The following is a 19,533-nucleotide window of genomic DNA, read 5'->3' on the forward strand; positions in this document are numbered from 1 at the left end:
TGCCGTTGCTCCAGGCCCTGGAGGAGGATGTGGAGGGAGCCCTTACAGATGGGAGAGGAGACAGCTCCTGCTCCTGTGTCCTTCCTCCTCCAAAGCAGCGGTGGGAGCTTTGATCAGGTGGACAAGAGCAGCAAAAGCCTTTCTGCTCTCGCTGGCAGTGTTGGGATGAGGTGAGGATGAGACTCTCCCTGTTCTCCTGCGTGGCTGCTCCGTCGTGATGCCTCTGCTGAGGAGCTGCAGGCGCTGCCTCCCCTGATCCAGCTCTGGAGGGCAATGCTGCCCTGTCACTGCTGCTTTGTGCCGCGCTTTGCTCCAGGCAAAATAGGCTCTGTTAGCTCAGATGAGTGTCTCCAAACTGCTCACTCGGCTGCTGGTGATGTTTCCCTGTCTCTTGCCTGGAGCAAACTGAAGATCTGAGGGGAGCTGCTGGTGGATTCAGGAAGTGGCAGTGACTTCCATCTGCCGTGGTGATGCCAACGACTCCTCTGTCCCCTGTGTCCCAGGATAGAGTCATCCAGACCCACTGATGCTTTGGGGGGTCCAACAGCCCCAGAGGACCAAAGCAGAATATTCTCCAGGAGGCGTGGGGAAAGTTGTGAACAGTGGGTCACACCCAGCCCCAAAATAGGCAGCTGTGGCTGCCTTCAGGACAGCAGTTTCACATCTGTCTGCTGGTACTGAGTTTGGCCCACTGAGCATGAGTTTCCAGAGAAGGGACTGAGCAATCCCATCTCCAATTATTTATCTTATTACCAGGGTAAGCCTGGACTCGTGCCTCTGTTCCTCCTCGCTTTCTCTCTGTACTGAGTAGGCTTTTGGGTTTAGCTGTGATGACCTGCCCAGTGGTCAGGCCCTGACACCCTTCACTACGCAGGACTTGAGTCCAAGACGAAACAACTGAGCAGAAGCACAGTCCTGGTGTGAGCAGCCCTGCTTGGGCTGTGGCTGAGCTGAACACACTGCTGGGAGCAGAGGAGGGAGTGAGACACCAGGCAGAGCAGCTCACACTGCCCCTGGCCTGCCTGGTTGGCAAGGTGGATGCAGCATCACTCATTTTTAGAGCCAGCGGGCAGAAAGGAGATGCTGGGGCCAGAGGTGAGCAGCAGCACCACTCTGATCCTGCCCAGGCTTGGGAGCAGCTTGTTCCTCTCTGCAGCACCCACACTCAGCTGGTCCCTGAGCATTCACCTCTCCCCTGCCACATCCAACCCATGCAAGTCTCAGACAGGCCCTTGGCAGAGGCTCTTTGGGCTAATTAATGATGAACTATGAGCTAATCGGGGAATTGTGCCCAGATTGCTGGAGCTGAGGACAGCTGATGCTGCCTCCTCCAGCACTGGGTTATGTTTTGGGTTGGGGATTTTAGCAGAGAGTTTTACTAAGTTACAGGTGATAATAAAGGATTTGGAGATTGCTGTATCTGGGTAAGTCCATAAAGTAAGCTAGAGGGTTTTGGCAGTATTTTGATATTTTGGGTTCTGTTTTGCAGGGGCAAGGAAGGCCCTGAGAGAGATTTGTTTCTCCACAAGAGTTGTCTGGAGCTGGGGAGCACCAAGTGATGCAGGGGCACGGCTCCACTTTGTCCCTGTGATCAGATCCTCCTTGTCCACACGGTGGGTACAGAGTCAATTTTGGGTGCCAGTCTGGTGTGTAACTTCTCAGCATCTCCCTTGTCACTGCTGTCCCCTCCTCCTTGCTTGAGGGAGGCTGGTGACACTGTCAGCCACTGCTCCTCAGCAGCTCCAGATTTGGGCTGATAATTTATTTTATCTGTGAAGGGCAGGCAGAGGGATGGGCCAGAAGCTGAGGCCTGTGGCTGGTGAAGGGAAGGCTTGTGGGGGGCAGTGCCCTGCAGTTGTGCAGCTGCTGGATGGAGGTGCAGGGGCCTGGGGCCACAAAGTGTCCCTGTCCCTTCCTTGGGACCATCCCAGCCTTCTGTTCCCAGAGCATGCATGTTCTTTCTTCCCTTCTCTGGTACCATCCCAGTCTTCTTTCCCTGGAACATCCCTTCCTCTCCTGGCAGTATCCCTGTTCCTTCCCTGGGGGCATCCCAGTCTTTTCTCCTCCAGAGAATCCCTGCATGTTCCCCAGCAGCATCCCAGTCTTTTTCCTCCTATAACCTCCCTACTCTTTTGCTGGCAGCATCCCAGACTTTTCTCCTTGGTGCGTTCATGGTCCTTCCCTTGTTTACTCCCATAACATCCCTCATCCACTCCTTCTGCAGCACCTTCTGTGCATGCTGAGGGCATCTTGCACTTGTGCTCCTTGACCCAGAGCAAAACCTGAGAGGGGGGAAAAAAATACTGATCTGTGTTTGCCTTCACCCAGCCCTGAGCCAAAACTGCTGGGGGAGGCAGAGGGTGCTTGGCTGCTGTGTGTGCCACAAGCTCCTGCCTGGATCCAGCCATGCTGGGATGAGGGTTCAGTGGTGGGGCCAGAGCAGGGCGGGTCTGGCTCTGGCTGTGTGGCTGTGCCGCTGCTCTGCTGTGTTTTCCTGAGCACATAACACTGCAGCTTTTGGAATTGGGCCCAAAGACTGGGTTCTGGCAGGGGAGGGCAAAGCTCTAGGCTTGGCCCCACAGCCTCTGCTGTTGGCTGAAGCCTGGAACAGGGCTGGTGTGAAGGGAAATGCAGACCCCGGGCTGTGTCCCCTCCCTCTGCACCATCAAGCACAAGGCTCTCTGCTCCAGGGGTCCCCGGAGGAGCCCCCTGCTCTCTGTGGGCACCAAGCACAGTGAAATCATGCAGAGCATCTCTCCTCTCCTTGCCCAAAAACAATTTTGGGAATGAAAGCCAGGAGACAGAGCCAGGGATGTTATCTCACCCCTTTTTACCGTTTCAGATAAGAAGCAGCCTTTCATCTCTCCCAGGGTGAAAGGCAATTTGCATTTCAAGAGGTCAGGACGAAGCTTTTTCTCTTTACCATCCGAAATTCGTTATTCAAAGTCTATTTGGAAACAAAACAACACATGCACGGGAAGATGGCCTCTGCAGGCTCAAATTAACTGTTCCTGTCATCCCTGATTTCCCTGGCTGCTGCTGTTGGATGCGGATCGAGGAGGAGGAGGAGGTACAGGCACTGCTGGAGATGTGAGAGGAGCAAACCTGTGAGCTCCTGGCTGTGGCTGGAGCTGCTCCAGGGCTCGGGGGTCTCCCCTGGGAATTGAGGGGCTTTGCACCCCCCTGCCCTGCACAAGCTTGGCTTAGACAGGTCAGTTCCCTGAGGATAGCTCCAACCCCACCTCCCTGCAATCCTTGCTTGCTTCCAGCTCCCACACTCTGGACAGGTCCCAGCCCTGGACTGGGACCTCAATCTGGCTCCAACAACCCAATCCTGCCTAATAAAACCCCTCTGACAGCCAGGAGCTTGGCTGGGGCTCGCTGGGTGCTGGTGCTTTGTTTTCTCAGCTGCTGCCTCTGCCCTCACTGCTGCCATTTATTGATATCAGAGTTTGCATTAGCAGGTGCAACTCTGGGATATTAAATTACCTATAAAGAGCTGTAGCAACAGCAAGATATTGCTGGAGGCATCGAGGCCCTCAGTTTCAGGGTTTTTTCCCTTGGTTTCAGGTGTTTTGTTTTGTTTTTTACCTTACATTTAAAGGAGACGTAAAGGTAAGGAAAAGGATGAGGATGGGTAAAGTGGTGTTGACTGAGTAAAAAACATAAGTAAAAAGTGGAGTAAAGAGAGGGAGAAATAAATAAATAATCATGTTTATTAAATGAAACAGCTGGGTAGGGGAAAAAATGATCTCCGGGAAGAAAGCAGCTCCCTGGGCTATTTTTAGCTCTTTTGTTTCTCCCCCCCTTTCCACCCCCACACTCCTTGCACAGTCTGAGGGTTTGGTGCATGTCAATCCTGCTGTTCTCCCTCACCTCCTGAGTGCCAGGTGATGTGCTCTTTTCTTATTTTCTTTTTTCTTTTTTTTTTTTTCCTCTCCTTTTTTTGCATCTTATTTATAGCATGGAGCTGGGGGGAAGGGCAGCAGCATCAGGAGAGGCCACGCAGGCATCGCCCTCACTCCTGGCTGGGGAAAGGAGGGGGTAGCAGGGGCTGAGCCTCTCCTGCAGCGTCCAGGGCTGCCCATGGGCCCTCCCTCTGCTCCTCGGCAGCTTCAGGAGCTGCTGGGACCCTCCCGAAGTTCCCTTTGCCCGAATCTTGGGGGGCTGCACTTGCTGGGCTCCCCAGCAGCTCCAGGGCAGGGACCACGTCTGGCCTCTCCTCTCAGCTTTTGTGCCAGTAGGGCTGGAGGAGCCCTGGATTTCCATCGAGCCTTTCTCCCTCTATAGAGAAGAATTCTAAACCTAGAATTCCTAAACCCAGCCCTGCAAAGCTCCCCACTACCCACAGGCACTCAGCCCTGCAGCCTTCCCCTTTCCCAGCCATCCCTCCCATCACATCTCCTGGATGCTGCTGCTGCCCCAAGACCCCTCTCCCCTCATCTCCTCTGCCGCCAGCTCCCCCCTCACCGAGCATCCTCGTGGGCTCCCATCTTCGTGCCTTTATGGCAGAAATACATAATTCTTTTATTATTCAATTAGGAATTTAACACACAATCAGGTGATCGCTTTAAGAGGATTTCCTATAAGGCAGGATTTGAATAACGGGGCTATGAGTAATATATTCCCTTAACTGGTTTATTCCTTTATCAGATTTTTTTTTTCCCCCTAAGCACTTTAATGCATTTACTTTCCCATTGTCGACACTTTTCTCCGCGCTCTTCCTCCCTCCCCGAGCTTATGCAAATCCCCCGTAAGGCGTTTAACGCGCCGTGTGTGTCAATAGTGCCCAAATCTTCGCCACAGCATTAGGCTTCATGCATGCCCCGCCTGATTAAGAGGGGTGCTGGGGCCAGCCCGGCTGCCCAAACCCCCTTCCAGCCCCCTCCGTGGGGCCTCTGCGCTGGGAGCTGCATTTTCCCAGAGAAAAGGCTGCACTGAAAGTGGATTTTCTTTTGCAGGGCTGGCCGTGAATGGGGAGCGCCAGGCTGAGCTGTCCGCCGCTGTTTGCTGCCCTGTCGCTCAGATTTCGGGGCGTGTGGAGGTGTTCGCTGGCAGAGGGGGATGGCTGGGGTGGGATGTGAGTGGAGAAGGAGGAGGGAGGTGGTGAAATCACCCCTGAGCCGGTATCAGCGTTGATTTGTGCACACATGGCCGGTCCTGTGTGGCAGTGGGTGCCTGCTGGAGCCCTGTGGGAATGGCTTGGGCATCGCTGGCAGGAAAAGCTGGGATTTTCCGCTTTTTTGTGGGCTGAGGTGAGTTCACCCTCACCATGCTGCCCAGCCTGAGGCAGCCTCTGGGCTTTGTTTTTGGGTTTAACATCCTTCACAGACACGGGGTGTGATGTTCCTGGGGGACAAGCCTGGAGCCAGGCTCACGGGGATGCGTTTTTCCTGCTCACTCTGGTGGAATGTCCCCTCTGAAGCCCACGGCCAGTGCTGGGGAAGGGGAGCCTGGGGAGGCGATGAAAGGAACAGCAAAAAGCCTTGGCCTGCAATTCCTGGTTTTGCCACTGCCTGGGGGTTTTGTGGCTGCTGGTGAGGCCCTTCATGAGCACAGCACGGGGGGAAAACACCCCCTCCAAGGGTAATTGTGACCATCTTCTCCTTCCAAAGATCCCTCTCAACCTGTGTCTGTAAATAGCCCGGTGAGTGGGAGCCAGCCCCACCGGCCCTTCCCGGCGTTGTTTCCTCTCCACCCACCGCTGATTGTCTCCTTTTTTTATCCCGTCCTGCCACTCTGCCTGTGTGTGCAGCAATTATGCAAAGTTGCAATCAAGGAGCTGAATTAGGAGCTCATCTTGGATTAATTAGTGATGGATGCAAATCTGTTCCAACAAAGAGGAGCGAGGGGAATGCAAAGGCCATGGGTGTCCTCCCAGGGTTTCTCCAGCTCTCCCAGGCTGGTTTGAGGGCAGGAGGGATGCAGAGTAATGCCTTGCAGGAGAATTGGGGCATCCACGTGAAGGAATTTGGTTCTTGGCCTTGGGACAAGGCTTGGGTGCCCCAAAGCTGATGCTCAGCTCAGCCCCTGCATCTCCATGGAGGTTTTAAACCCAGAGCTTTGGGCTTAGAGCATCTCCTCCCACCCCAGCCTTGCTGCAAAGCTTGGGGAAAAACCAGTTAATCCCTGTGGCCTCCAGTGCTGAGCTCCTGCCAGCACTGGGGATTTCTGTACGCCTGCAATCGGATTGTGACAAACCCCTCCACTTGCACTGAACGAATTCCCTGGCTACTCCCCGTTCCTTGCAGGCCCCAGTAATCCCCCAAGTGTGACTCTGGCCAAGAGGCAGCATCCCTGATTAATCCCCGCCGTCTCCACGCAAAGCCCCTGCTCCGAGGGTGCTCCTGGGGCTGGCACGGCACGCTCGGCCGGCACTGGGAGCAGACCCCGGGGAGGGAGGCAGAGGATGCAATGTTATTTAAAGGAGCTTTCCCAAGAGGGGATTGCAGGCTTGAGAACAGCCTCTTCTTCCCGTGAAGTGGAAGAGATGGATGTGTGGTGCTCCCTCAGGGAGCCCTGAGTGAGGGGGTGTGGGAAGAGGGGTGCAGGAAGGGGGGTGCAGATGTTCCATCCCTTTGTCTGCCCCCTGTCAGTGTCACCCACCCCAGCTGGGCACAGAATAACCAGGGCAGCCTGGCAGGGTGGGGACAGCTTGGTGAAGGAGCTCCTTAACCAAGGGATGGCTTGTGACTGTGCCCACAGGGATGGGGACAGTAGGGACAGCCCCTTCCCATGGTCCTCAAGAGTTTAAAGCCTTGGCTTGAGGTTTTTGACAAGCTGAAAGCTCTCTCCTTCCTCTCCCCTCTGCGACAGCAATGATTAATAAAACCTGACTCGGCTGGAAGGGCAAGGAAAAAAACAACAATACAGGACATTTCTGGAGATGGTCCTAATCCAGCATCTCGGAGCCAAATGAATCAGCAGCTTCTTATTCTGCCAGCAGGATTAGTCAATGTTCATCCAGGCTCCTGGGAAGTGAGGTGAGGCTCTGCATGGCAAGGAGCTGTGGCGAGGTGGCCACAGTGTTTGGCTGGTTCATGGAGCCAAGCAAATCCCTCCTTGTAATCCTACAAAAACTGTTGGGATGCATCCACTCGTGCTGGGAGCCATGGGACAGCAGGGAGAGGCAGGAGAAGGGGAGAACAAAAAAAAATACCAAAATCTGCAGTGTGGGTGAGGGATGAGGGTGTGGGATGTGGAGGGGGCAGGCTCCAGGCTGGGGCTGTGTGTAAGGGATGTCCCCCATGCCACAGGGACCAGGAACACCATGCCTGGCTGGTTCTCCTGCCTGTTAAAGTGGGTCAAGCAGAAACCCAAGGAGCATCTGAGCTCACCAACCTTGAGCCAACTATGTGGAATTTGAATTATTCAGGGCCAGCTTGAAAAATTGAAGAGCCCAGCAAAACTCCAGGAGAGTGCAGCCCATGGGACCCCCATACCCTTGTCAGGCTGAGGCAGCTCAGCCTGCCCATGCTCAGGGGGCACCTTGGGCATTTTGGGAGGGGGGGGACAGTGTTCTTTGTGTCTCACACTGCACTTGGGGATGGGCAAAGCAGAGAGAAAGCACCCAGAGTTCACCCTGATGGATTCATCTCCCTGTGTTCCCTGTAGCACTCCAAGCTGTTTCCTTGGGTATCCCAGCATGGTTTTGTCACATCTATGGCAGGAGTGGTTGAAAGGGAACCCCTTTGAAATGGGGATCTCCTGTTTGTGTGATTTTAGAGAGGAGGCTAAAACTCACCTCACCCTTGTTCTTTGCCACCAGGAGTTTGGTTCAGTGGCTTGGAGAACACCACGTCCCTTCGGGAGCTGAGATGCTCCCCTCGGCTTGGCTGTCTCTAAAGAACCACCCCTGGTGCTATTCCCGGGGCTGTGGAGTGGGGAGAAGCAGCTCCTGGGGGGAATCCCTGTGGTGAGTAATGCTGCCTGGCGAGCGCCGGGAAAAGGCGGGTGCCCATATGCTTCAGCTCATCCTGCTCTTTTCGTGGAGCACTCTCACTGTCTGGGTGCCAAGAGTGGCAGACACGGCCAGACAACCCCCACCACACTCACCCCTTTTTTGTTTGGCATTTCCAAGGTTCCTGGAAGGGGGTGATGGAGTCTGGTGCAGAGCAAGGGGATGCACCCCAAGGGGAGTGAGGTGCTTTGAGATTTTACAATGACACTATGAAATTAGAGCTGAACAAATGCGCCAAAGCAAACAGCCCAAAAAATCCCCCTTTGCAGCAGCGGGCTGAGCTGTGCAGGTGCTCAGCCCAGAGGGGAGCAGGGAAGGCTGAGCCCCGGCTCCAGGCCGTGCTTGGCACAGCCATCAGGTGAGCTTTGAGCCAAACTCCGGCTATTTCAGCCAAGGAGAAAAGATGGAAATTTCCACCTGGCCTGTTTTCTTCCCTGAGATGAATTTGCAGGAGACCCTTTCCTCAGCCCCGCTCACAGCAGAAGGGCAGCCGAGGAGGTACAAATGATTGTGTCTCTAATTTCCTCTGGCAGCAGCGGCAGCGCATCCCCAGCCCCACACGCTGATTTACACAACGCAGGATCTATTGACTGCGAGGAGATTGTAATTCACAGCCCGGGGCGGTGCAGCCACGGCCTGGGAGCAGGGATGGTTCCTCTCCTCCTTCCTGCTGCCTCCATCCTCACACACTCCGGGGAAGAGAGCCCAGCAAAGGACGGTTCCCCAGGGTTCTCACCCAGTCCCCCCTCTGTGCCTTGCTGCTCCTGGAGAAAGCCTGATAGCACCAGATCCCCGTGATGGAGCCTGCAGCCTGGGCCAGCTCACCCAGCTCAGGAGGGGTGGGGACACCCATAAGGTCCCTGCCAGTGTCACCCACCTTGGGGACACGTGTCTTCTCCCAGGATGGATATCCACACTGCCCCATATTGCTGGTTCCCTTCCTCCTCTGCTTCCATTCCCTGGTTTTGGAGGGGAGCAGGGACCCTCTTGGATATTTCCTCGGAAAGCTGGGGGATTGCTGTGTTCTGTTAACCAGAGCTGCAATCCATCCATCCATCCATCCATCCATCCATCCATCCATCCATCCATCCACCCACCCACCCACCCACCCACCATCCGTCTGTCCACCCATCCATCCTGATTCCCTCTTAGACAAAACCCTTCGCAGGGCAGGAATGACCCTCTCCCTGAAGAGCCTATGCCCTGAATGAAATTACCGGGGCTTTCTTCCTAATTAATCTCTCTTTGCAATTACCTCCGAACCTCCGAAGGCGCCTCTAGCCAGCACCTATAGGCGGTACCTATAGGCGGTGCCTATGGACAGGGGTAGGGGCGGGCAGCGGGGAAGCCTCTCCCGCGGCCCCGGGGCCGGCGGGGGGGCTCGGGGGAGGAGCGGGGGGAGGCAGGGCCGGGGGGAGGCAGGGCCGGGGCCGCCCCCGCTCCGCGCCGCCGCCGCCGCACTCGGTGCCGGCCCCCTCCCGGCGGAGGCTCCGGTATGGCGGGGCCGGGGGCCGGCGGCCGCCGGGGCTGAGCGGGGCGGGCCAGCGCCGGTGCCGCAGAGCCGCCGCGGCGGAGCGAGGTAAGAACCGCCGCGACCTGTTGTGTTCGGCCGGGGAGCGGGAGGAAAGGAGGGGAAGCCGCCGCCCCGAGCCCCTGCCCGCCCCGGCCCCACTGAGCATCTTCTCGGCCCCCCCGAGCATCCTCCGGGCGCGGCTGGGGCCGCGCTCCGCCCGGCCAGGAGCTTCTCCCTCAGACCGGGGACGTGGGTTACTGAATTCCCCCGTTTATGGCAACTTCGCCGCCGGCAAGATGTCGGGGACCCTTTTGCCAGAGCACAAACCGCTTTTGTGCCCGAACGGGAGGGCTGCGGTGCCCGGGGGTCGCGCAGAGCCGGGGGGGCAGCGGGGCAAGGGCTCCTCTCGGGTGAGACCTCCCAGCCCTGCCCGCGATGGAGAAACGCCCCTGACCCCCACACTGGGGCCACAGGGGCGGCAGGGTGTAAATCCATAGGGACGGACGGATGTAAATCCGGCGGGAGGAGAAAATCCAATTTACGGCAGCGCAGGGATGCTCGGGGGAACGAGGCGGAGAGTGCCGGAGGCTGGTCCAGCGCCGCGGCTGTGCCGCGCATCCCGCATCCCACTCTGCCCCCGGCCCCGGGAAGTTTGGGCCACAGCCTGTACGTACCAGGCATTTCCAGCTGGTACCTTCTCCAGCTGGGATTGCTGCTAAGGAAAAGCCCTGCAACAGGCTTTCCCGCACCCCGGGAGACGCTTCCCGCTGGGTTTTATTGCCTGGGGCGGCAGCAGCACGGAAGGGTGCGGGTGAAGCGGATTGCAGAGAGCTCCTCCGGGAGCAGCAGCACGGAGCGGTGTCCCCAAGACAACGGGCCCTGCTGGGTTGTTCTGCTCGCGGTGACCGGGATGGGGGTCTTGGGATGAACCCCAGCACGGTGCTGGAGGGGGGACCCCATCCCAGCCCCCCAGCAGTGCTGTGACCTCAGCACAGCCTCGGGGCCGCGGCAGTGCTGCCCTGTGTACCTGCCCCTGCAGCAAAAGGAGAATTTTAGGCTCCAGGAAGTCACTCACAGGGTGTGGGGGCACCACGTTTACCCACCCGCCTCAGGGCCCTCCAGCATCCAACACATCCATCTGGAAAACCTCTCTGCTCCTACAAACGCCATGTCTGGCAGGGAGACCAAAGAAATCACTGTCATTGATTTTTCCTCCCTGCCTGACTCAACCTGCTGCCTTGGAGGAGATTTGTTCACCACCACCAGCACCTCTGGATGCCAGGGAGATCTGCAGGATGTGGATTGGGGACAGGCAAGGAATTCAGAGCAGCCCCCTGGGGCTGAACCACAGGGATGAACCCTGTTTCAGTGGGATCACTGGAGGATGTTCGGTATTTGGGGAGTTTCTTTTGGGGTGCATTTGGTCCAGCCCCTTTCCAGCGTGATGCTGGGGTCTCTCTGGCAGCTCTCGGAGCAGGTCTGTGCTGGCTCTGATCCTGCAGAGAAGCAGATCTGAAAAAAGCAGGGTCAAATCCTATCCCCTCTCTGAGAGCTGCAGGACCATGTCTGCCTGGGCCAGTGGCTCTGCCCCAGCCCCAGACCCCAGAGATGCTGGAAGGGGCATAAAGCAGAGCAAGGGTGCTGCCTGCAGGGAGCGAGGGCTTCCCGAGGCAGCCGGGATCATCCCCGCAGCCGCCTTCCGTGAGTGGCTTTCATCCATTAATTTCTCTAATTGCTTTTGGAAATCACAGGGGCGTTTGTCTTTAGTAGCAACCCAGCGAGATGCTGAGCCAGGCTGTGCCTCGGGGGTGGCTCGTGTGGGTCCCCCACGAGCTCTGCTCACCACCCCAAAGCCAAACTTTGCTCAGAAGGTCGGTGGATCCCATTTGCCTCGGGGAAATCTTCTTTTCAGGTGGAAAAAAACATCAGAACCGCTGTTATACAGCGAGGTGGAGATGGCTCAGGGCCACACACATGCCATCGTCCCTTGCAGACCCCTGGCATCGCCCAGGGACACGGGAGCAGGGCCCCACCTGTGCACCCAGGGGTGTCACTGCTCTCCCTCCCTCTCAGGGGGGCCAGGATGGGCTCGGTGGGGGCCGAGCGCTTCAAGGAGCTGAGCCCGGCGGCGACGCCGGAGGGGAACGTGGTGATGAGCTTCAGCTTCGACAGCTACCAGCTGGAGGAGGATGAGCTGCAGCGGGGCAGCCAGGCCAAGGGTGTCCTCACCTTCATGGAGCCAGGTGAGGGCAGGCACGGCTCACCCTGACCCACGGCCAGCAGCTGGGTTCCCTGCTGGTTTCCCACCCGCTTAGGAGCTTTCTGGGAGGGGTTTAATAGCCACAAATAGCCTGAAATGCCACAATATTGCCCACTACCCTTTTTCATCCCTTTCTGTACCCATCTGAGCCACCAGCACATCCGGTGACAGTGGGCTCTGCAGGCTGGCAAGGAGTTGAGGATTGGTGCCCTGGTTCTCCTGCCAGGCTCACCCCCAGCCTGCAGCTTCATCTTTCTCCATGCAGGGCTCAGGGACACTCCTGGGATTCACCCCAGCCCTGGTCCACAGCCTGAGGCAGCCCTGTCCACCTCCACACCCGCCTTGACCCTTCCTGCACCTTGACTTGTGCATTACATGCACTCTCAGCTTGCTTAGCTGCAATTAAAACTCACCAGCCCCAAAGCCCAGATGTTTTCCTGCCTCCTGGGTCTCCACTGAAATGTCTTTATTTAGGGAAGGGACTTCTCAGAGCTGGGGTGTTTATTTGTATCTTTACAGGGAGCTGAGCTGTTTCATCGCCTCAAGGCTGGGGTCTGATGTGGGTCCCAGGGGTGCAGCAGTGCTACTGTTACATTTTTTCCTCTTTCTTTCCTCTTTTGGGGTAGTTTCTGAGGACCCCGAGCCCCAGGATCGATACCATGGGATTTACTTTGCCATGCTGCTGGCTGGGGTGGGATTTCTCCTGCCCTACAACAGCTTTATCACTGATGTGGATTACCTGCACCATAAATACCCAGGTAGGTCTGGAGCAGCTCCCTGACACCCCAAACCTGCAGAGAGCTCAATCCCACTTCCAAGGGAACTGAACTCTTGTCCCCCCATCCCCTGCCTCTCTTCAGGGACCTCCATCGTCTTTGACATGAGCCTCACCTACATCCTGGTGGCCTTGGTGGCCGTCATCCTCAACAACGCGCTGGTGGAGCTGCTGAGCTTGCACACCCGGATCTCCGTGGGTGAGTGGGGTCCCTGCAGCCCCAGGCAGTGCTGTCCCCCTGCTGTGCCCCTGCCACCACCTCTGTCTTCCCCCCACAGGCTACCTCTTCGCCCTGGGGCCCCTGCTCTTCGTCAGCATCTGCGACGTGTGGCTGGAGCTGTTCAGCCGCAGACAAGCCTACGCCATCAACCTGGTGGCTGTCGGGGTGGTGGCCTTTGGCTGCACAGGTATGTGACAGAGCAGCTGGGCTGGGACATGGCAGGCAGGGGTGGGAAACAGCCCTGTCCCTGAGCTGGGACAACTCCTGCTCTGATCCCTATCACCCTCAGGTCCCTGCCCCATTCCCTTCACCTCTGTCCAGACATTGTGGGACTGGCCAGGGGCACCAGCATCAAACTGAGTATGGGTCACCAACGCCACTGATCTGGGCCACCATGGCATCCCAAGCCCCCACACCTGGTGGCCACTCTGGGTGGGAACGGACATAGTGGAGCATCCAGGGAGGGAAAAAAGGCCCTGCTGCTTTTGGAGCAAGGAGGCTTCTGGAAGGAGCAGCTCCCGGGTGCCACAGCACACTGGTTCCCTCTGGGGTTTCTTCCCCCTTCCCAGAGTTTTGGCTGCAGCAATAATCCCTCCTTCTCCCCTCTGTGCATCTCTCCTGAAGTGCAGCAATCCAGCTTCTATGGCTACACGGGGCTGCTGCCCAAGCGCTACACGCAGGGAGTGATGACGGGCGAGAGTAAGTACCCACAGCCACTGACCATGTTACATCCCACAAGGGCTTGTACCTTCTCCTGGGACCCCAGTGAGCCACACCTGGGTCCCCACTGGCCCCAGCACAGCCCAGCTGGGTTGCCAGCAGATATGGGGCACCTTAGGGTGCTCCTCAGCAAACCAGGGAGTTTAGTGGTTTATAAGTCCCTGCACTGCCATGTCAGGCTGGGGGTGGGGATGTCTGCCAGGAGCTTTATCACCCCAAAACCGCTGCTGGTGGCTCCTCTATACCGGGAAGCATCACATCCACTCAGTGGGGGGCTCTGACAGCTCTCCCACACCACCAGGCACCGCCGGGGTCATCATCTCGCTCAGCCGCATCTTCACCAAGCTGCTGCTGTCAGACGAGAAAGAGAACACCGTCATCTTCTTCTTCATCTCCATCGGCATGGAGCTGACGTGCTTCATCCTGCACCTCCTGGTGAAGCGCACCCGCTTCGTGCGCTACTACACGGACTCTTCCCGCAAGGGCCTCCCCGAGAGCCGCGGGGCCGCCGGCACCGGCTACCGCGTCCACCACGACGTCACCTCTGAGGACGTCCGATTTGTAAGCCCGGGGTGGGTTACAAATGCCGGCCCCTGGGGGTTTTTTTGCCACTGCACCTCAGCACTGCTGTCCCCTCTCCCCTCATCCAGGAAAACCGGGAGCAGGGGCAGCTGAGTTCCCCCCGGGGCAGCCCCGGCGCCGAAGCTGAGCTGGCTGGGAGTGGCACCTACATGCGCTTCGATGTCCCTCGGCCCAAGATCAAGAGGAGCTGGCCCAGCTTCCGAGGTGAGTGGTGGGCTTGGGGGAAAGTCATGCCTGGGGGGTGGGATAAATGATTGCTGACCCAGAGTTTTGGGGGAGGATCATACCCAAGGCTGGAGAGGGACTTCTGAAAAGGGTATGGAATAGCAGGACAAAGGGAAATGGCTTCAAACTGACAAGAGGACAGGATTAGATGGGATATTATCAAGAAATTCTTCTCTGTCAGGGTGGGGAGGCCCTGGCACAAGCTGCCCAGAGAAGCTGTGGCTGTCCTATTCCTAAAAGTGTCCACCAGGTTGGACAGGGCTTGGAGCAACCTGGGACAGTGGAAGGTGTCCCTGCCCATGGCAGGGGTTGGAACTGGGTGATCTTTAACTGTCTCTTCCATCCCCAAAAGTTTCTGTGATCCCTTTCCTAATGTTGTGCCCAAAACCATGGGGCAAACTCATCACTGAAAGGCACCCCTGGGTGTTAGACAGAGCTCTCAGGCTCTGCAAGGGGGCTGGGGTGCAGTTTTGGCTGAGCTGTGCTGCCTGTCCCTGCCAGACATGCTGCTCTACCGCTACGTCGTGTCCCGCCTCATCTGGGCCTACATGCTCTCCATCGCCATGACCTACTTCATCACGCTGTGCCTCTTTCCCGGGCTGGAGTCGGAGATCCACAACTGCACGCTGGGGGAATGGCTCCCCATCCTCATCATGGCCATCTTCAACCTCTCTGACTTTGTCGGCAAGGTAGGAGAGAGGCCAGAGCCAGCACAGTGGGGGTCTGTCCTGCTTTGGTGTCCTCTTCCTAAGCCACTTGGCTCCACCAAGGGTCATCTCCACCCATGGGGGTCTAACCAGTGTGAGGCTGGAGCTCACCAGCATGGCCAAGGTTGGGTTCCCACAGCAGTTGGTCTTTCCACCATTTCATCTCCTTCTTGCCCCATTTTGGGCACCGCAGGGCCCTCCCCAGCCTCCTCATCCTCCCAGCAGAGTCTCTACCCCTCTCTGCAGATCCTGGCTGCCCTGCCCTACGACTGGAGAGGGACCCACCTCCTCGTCTACTCCTGCCTCCGCGTGGTCTTCATCCCCCTCTTCATCATGTGTGTCTACCCCAACGGGCAGCCCACCTTCGGCCACCCCGCCTGGCCCTGCATCTTCTCCCTCCTCATGGGCATCACCAACGGCTACTTCGGCAGCGTCCCCATGATCCTGGCCGCAGGCAAAGTGAGCCCGGAGCAGCGGGAGCTGGCAGGTAGGACCGAGCCCTCCTGGGAACCCCACAGGGTGTGGCCAGAGCCCCCTGACGCCCCGTGTCCCTTCCCACAGGGAACACCATGACCGTGTCCTACATGACGGGCTTGACGCTGGGCTCGGCCGTGGCCTATTTTGCCTACAGCCTCACCAGTACCTCCCACAGCACCTGTTTCTACACCGAAACCTCCAACGGCTCCTTTACCTCGGGGTACTGAGCCCTGGGGCGGGGCAATGGGGACGGGATGGGTCCTGCTTCCCACCGTGGTCCCCAGCACCCCACATCCCTCCTCCAGGAGGGAGCCTGGAGCCAGAAATCCACCCCAGCATGGACAAGGACTGTGGCACAGGGCTGTGGCATTCCAAAACGGCCTGTGCTGCCCAGCCAGGCACTGTGCAGGGCCACTGCTTGGGGTGACATTCCTCCCACCCCAGGGGACAGTTCTTGTTGCTTTTGGGGGTCTCCTCATCAGCAATGTGCAGCTCTCCAGTGAGGGCTGGGGATCTTCTGTTTGCACCAAGCCATTGACAGGAGGAAGAAAATACTGCCAAATCCCAAAGGGAATAGGACCAGCACTGGGGAGGAGGGTGATGGAGGGCTGGTGAGGAAGAAGAGGAAGGAAATGCTCCTTCAGTCCCGGTGGCTCTGGGAAGGTGGGTCTCAACTTCCATTGATGGTGCTGCAGGTTTTCACCAGGAATGGCTTGAAATCACAGTCCCTCCCTAAATACTCAAAATATGATGGTTGGGGAAGAAAAAGGTGGGTTTTTTAATTGTGTCTAGTTTTACCCCCCCTAACTGCAGCAGAGGCAGGGCCTTGCCTCCCCCCACCCTACACTGTGAATCTGTCCCATTGCAAGGGGTAGAGGGGGGGTCCCAAGGCTACAGCACTGCCAGTGCCACCTGCAGGCCACTGCTGAGCTTCAAGATTTATTGCACAGGACATAAGTGAAGCTGATTAAATAATTAAATGTCTTTGCAACGATGATTGGTCCTTAGCTGTGCCACTGGTGGCACTTGACTACTGGTCATGGGCTGGGCTGGCAAACACACACAGGGTGGTGCCTGCTGCCTGTCCTGGTGGGTCTTGGGGTGCCCCTTGCGCTGCTCCCCCATCTTCAGGGTCCCCTTTGTCACCTGGGGTGGCTGAACATGTCAGTGGGTTACACCAAACCCCTGCCAGCCTGCAAACTGCTGTGGGCATCCCACGGGAGAGGGAACAGGCCAAGAGGAGCAGAAAGCAGCAGGAGAAGGTGCCAACACCACGTTTTGGAACCAGCTGCACCTCGCTGTGCCAACTGGCAGGTGCCACATCCCAGGGAATGAAGCCCAAGGAGCCAGAGAGTGCCAGGCCTGGCCCCGACCCGGCCCCCACGGCACGGGAGGGTCTGGCCATGCCAAGCTCCTGCCTGTATGAAGTGCAGCCACACCAAAAAGAGCAAATCCAGCATTTCATTCTCAGCACATGGTGCCCTGAGCATGGTGGCAGGGGGAGGACTCGCACCTCCAGCCCACAGGCCCTGTCCAGCAGACACCTCTGCTCCAGTGTCCAGTCCTGTGCATCGGTGCCACCACGTCACACAGACAGGTTCTCCCCAAAAGCCACCAGGCACCTGCGCTGTGTCTTTCTCCAGGGCAGGTGCCAAAAAGCCATCATTGCCACCAAGGGGAGAAAAACCCTGTGGTCAGGACAAGCGAGACAAAGAAAGATGCTTCGGTGGGTTGCTTTTTTTCAATTAGATTTTTTTTTTTTTTTATGAAAAAAGATCACACGGAGTTCTCCAACAAACAGAATGCCAAAAAAATTGTTTTAAACAAAACATAAACAAAACAAAACAAAAAAGACAAAAACCTGGCTCTCCTTTCCTCTCGATTGTCTGAAATATCCTTGTGTTCCATAGAAGGCAGTGGGTTTTAAGTGCTTTCTATTTAACATTAGCATAAAATCTCTCTCGCGCGCTCTCTCTCTCGCTCTTTAAAATATGCTCACACAATTTGCTTCTAGAAGTACAGTACACTTTGAGCGTGGGGGGTGTGCCTGTTCCCAGATCATTTACAATCACAATCCAACAGGAAATAAAAAATAATATTCTAAACGTCAGACTGTGTTCATTTCTGCCGTTGTGGGTTTTTTTCTTTTTTTGTTTTTTATAATTTCATAATTTTTTTCACAGTTTTAAAAAGTTTATATTTATATATATATATTTATATTTATATTTATAATTAAAAAGTTGAATCCATTTAAAGACTTATAATACAGGAGGGCTAAAGAGTCTTTTGGTACATTAAAACTGTACAGGCTAGAACCGTCGCTGTCCGCCGTGCCGAGGCGCCGGTGGCCCGGGGTGGAGATGGTACGAGCTCAGCACCGTGTGGTTTGTTTAAAGGACGAGGGTAACTCCGTGGGGCTGTCCCTCACCCCTGAGCTCCGGCCTCCAGTCTCTGGTACGCAGCCAGGGTGGAGAGTTTCCAATCTGTCCTTGGCTTAAGCGTCTCCCCACCAGAGCCTGGGCTGAGCCGGGCCCCGCTCCGCGTCCCGGCGATCCGTAGTGCGAGTCGGGAGTTGCAAAGATCAGTGCGTCTCTTGGAGTTTGTTTTAAGTGCAAGGATGGTGTGTCGTCCTCCTCAGGTTCTCCTCTGGTGTTCCCTCTTGCCAGGTGTAAGCCTGGAGCAGCAGCGGCGGTGCCGCGGGTCTGGCGCATGCCCAAGGGGAGCTCCGCTCCTCGGTGGATGGAGGAGGCCGAGCTGCAGTCCCTGAGCCCGAGGTGGCAGCGGGGCTCTGGCTGGGGGAACGTTCACACACTGTCCCCGTTCCCTTCCAATCATGGGCAAGGCTTCCCAGCAGCTCCACGTCTCAGAGCAGGCAAGGCATGGCAGGTAAAGCTGGGTGAGGGATGCCAGACTCCAGTGGCCTCTGATCTTCTCCAAGCACCAAGCAGCAGCTTTTCCCAGCTGTTTCCTGCCCTTCACTGCACGCTCCAAGCTGAGGTCTCAGTTTGCCACTTGTCACCGCCCTGGCCACCTGCTTGCTCCTTCCAGCACCTTTGCATGGCAGAAGGGGTGCAGAGCTGCAGAGGGTTCAGACTATTTGTTCAAGGCAGTGGAAAGGCAGCGTCCCAGCCTGGATGTTGGCTCCTCTTCCACCTGGCTCCTCCCAGCCCGGAGGATTCTCTTCTGCCATCTCTGTGCTGGGGCCAGCCCGGTCCTGTCGTGCTCCACACGCTGCCAGAGGGGTCTCCAGGGAAAGGGAACAGCAAAAAGGCGCTGAGAGGATCGAGACGAGGCGCTGAGAGAGACTCATCTCCTTTCTCTTTCACCCTGTCCTTCCTATAAAGGGTCATGCGAAACTAAGCCGGAAAGGGAATATAAGGACGGAGAGGAGCGCACGCAGAAGGCAAGAGGGACCTTCCACGCACGGGCGGCTTCCGAGTTACTGATGGGGAAAAATGACACAAAAGGGATCCCTCCTGCCGGGGGGTCCCGCTGGTGAAATGATCACGAGACCCATGTGCTTTCCTGGACCAAAAGGAGGAAGGGAGAAGTTGGTCAAGTGTCACCTTACTTAAAGCCACTTCCAGAAGAGCCTCGGGGTTCAAGCACCACCACCCCCAATGGCATCTTCCTCGAGTCCCATCACGGCTTCCCCAACCCCTTTCTTCAGCCTTCTCCTTCCTCCTCGCCTCTCGCGCTCTCCTGTCTGTAGTGTGACACAGAAATGAGCATTGAAAGAAACAATCATGTCGTCTGAACAGGCACGTCCTCAGGTTTGTCCCATCCCTTCCCAGGGGGTGGCATGTGTCCCCTGGGCGGTCAGCAGATGACAGGGACCCCGTCAGTGTTGAAGATCATGCCCGTGGTGGGCTCGTAGGTCCCTGCAAGGTAGTAGAGGTCCTCACTGTCTTGGTATTTCTTCGTCTTTAGCATCTGCTCATACTGATCCAGACCAACAACAAGACACTTGTGTGAGATGGTCTGGACATCATTTTCATCCACATGAGAGGACTGGTAGAGGGCTCTCTGCACAAAAGGAACAGAAGGAAGGGGGTGGGGAAAAAAAGGAGCCATTAGATCACACAGCATTTTCA

The 19,533-nt window shown here is 56.9% G+C and overlaps 2 protein-coding genes across 7 annotated transcripts in view; one reads left to right on the forward strand and one right to left on the reverse strand.

The window, feature by feature from the left end:
* Positions 1–1,477: 1,477 nt before the first annotated feature.
* On the forward strand, positions 1,478–18,539 carry SLC29A4 (solute carrier family 29 member 4). 3 transcript variants are annotated; one of them, XM_063414443.1, is made up of 15 exons: positions 1,478–1,613; positions 2,843–3,211; positions 4,962–5,255; positions 6,817–6,983; positions 7,769–7,915; positions 11,547–11,716; positions 12,360–12,491; positions 12,594–12,707; positions 12,787–12,915; positions 13,353–13,427; positions 13,750–14,009; positions 14,099–14,234; positions 14,757–14,944; positions 15,209–15,449; positions 15,524–18,539. In XM_063414443.1, the coding sequence occupies exons 4-15, from the start codon at positions 6,916–6,918 to the stop codon at positions 15,664–15,666; spliced, it is 1,803 nt and encodes a 600-aa protein (XP_063270513.1). In that variant the 5' UTR covers positions 1,478–1,613; positions 2,843–3,211; positions 4,962–5,255; positions 6,817–6,915; the 3' UTR covers positions 15,667–18,539. The 3 variants fall into 3 exon arrangements, with proteins under 3 accessions (XP_063270513.1, XP_063270514.1, XP_063270515.1); XM_063414444.1 differs by lacking the exons at positions 1,478–1,613; positions 2,843–3,211; positions 4,962–5,255 and having other exon boundaries at positions 6,402–6,983; XM_063414445.1 differs by lacking the exons at positions 1,478–1,613; positions 2,843–3,211; positions 4,962–5,255; positions 6,817–6,983; positions 7,769–7,915 and adding an exon at positions 9,375–9,539.
* TNRC18 (trinucleotide repeat containing 18) overlaps positions 17,238–19,533 on the reverse strand; it is a 54,674-nt gene continuing 52,378 nt past the window's right edge. For all 4 annotated transcript variants that reach the window (XM_063414440.1, XM_063414442.1, XM_063414441.1 and 1 more), the window contains exon 28: positions 17,238–19,465. In XM_063414440.1, the coding sequence (XP_063270510.1) occupies positions 19,259–19,465 (207 nt within the window). In that variant the 3' untranslated portion in view covers positions 17,238–19,258. The remainder of the gene's footprint in view (positions 19,466–19,533) is intronic.

Source organism: Prinia subflava, chromosome 17 (genome assembly GCF_021018805.1).
Source record: "Prinia subflava isolate CZ2003 ecotype Zambia chromosome 17, Cam_Psub_1.2, whole genome shotgun sequence".
Classification (NCBI taxonomy): Eukaryota; Metazoa; Chordata; class Aves; order Passeriformes; family Cisticolidae; genus Prinia; species Prinia subflava.

Bases quoted from the DNA above. Each gene is read 5' to 3' on its own strand.
- SLC29A4 (XM_063414443.1), top strand. From the start codon at position 6,916: ATGAATCAGCAGCTTCTTATTCTGCCAGCAGGATTAGTCAATGTTCAT. The intron at 14,010-14,098 runs GTAAGCCCGGGG...CCCCTCATCCAG, and splicing joins CCTCTGAGGACGTCCGATTT to GAAAACCGGGAGCAGGGGCA. The intron at 14,235-14,756 runs GTGAGTGGTGGG...TGTCCCTGCCAG, and splicing joins GAGCTGGCCCAGCTTCCGAG to ACATGCTGCTCTACCGCTAC.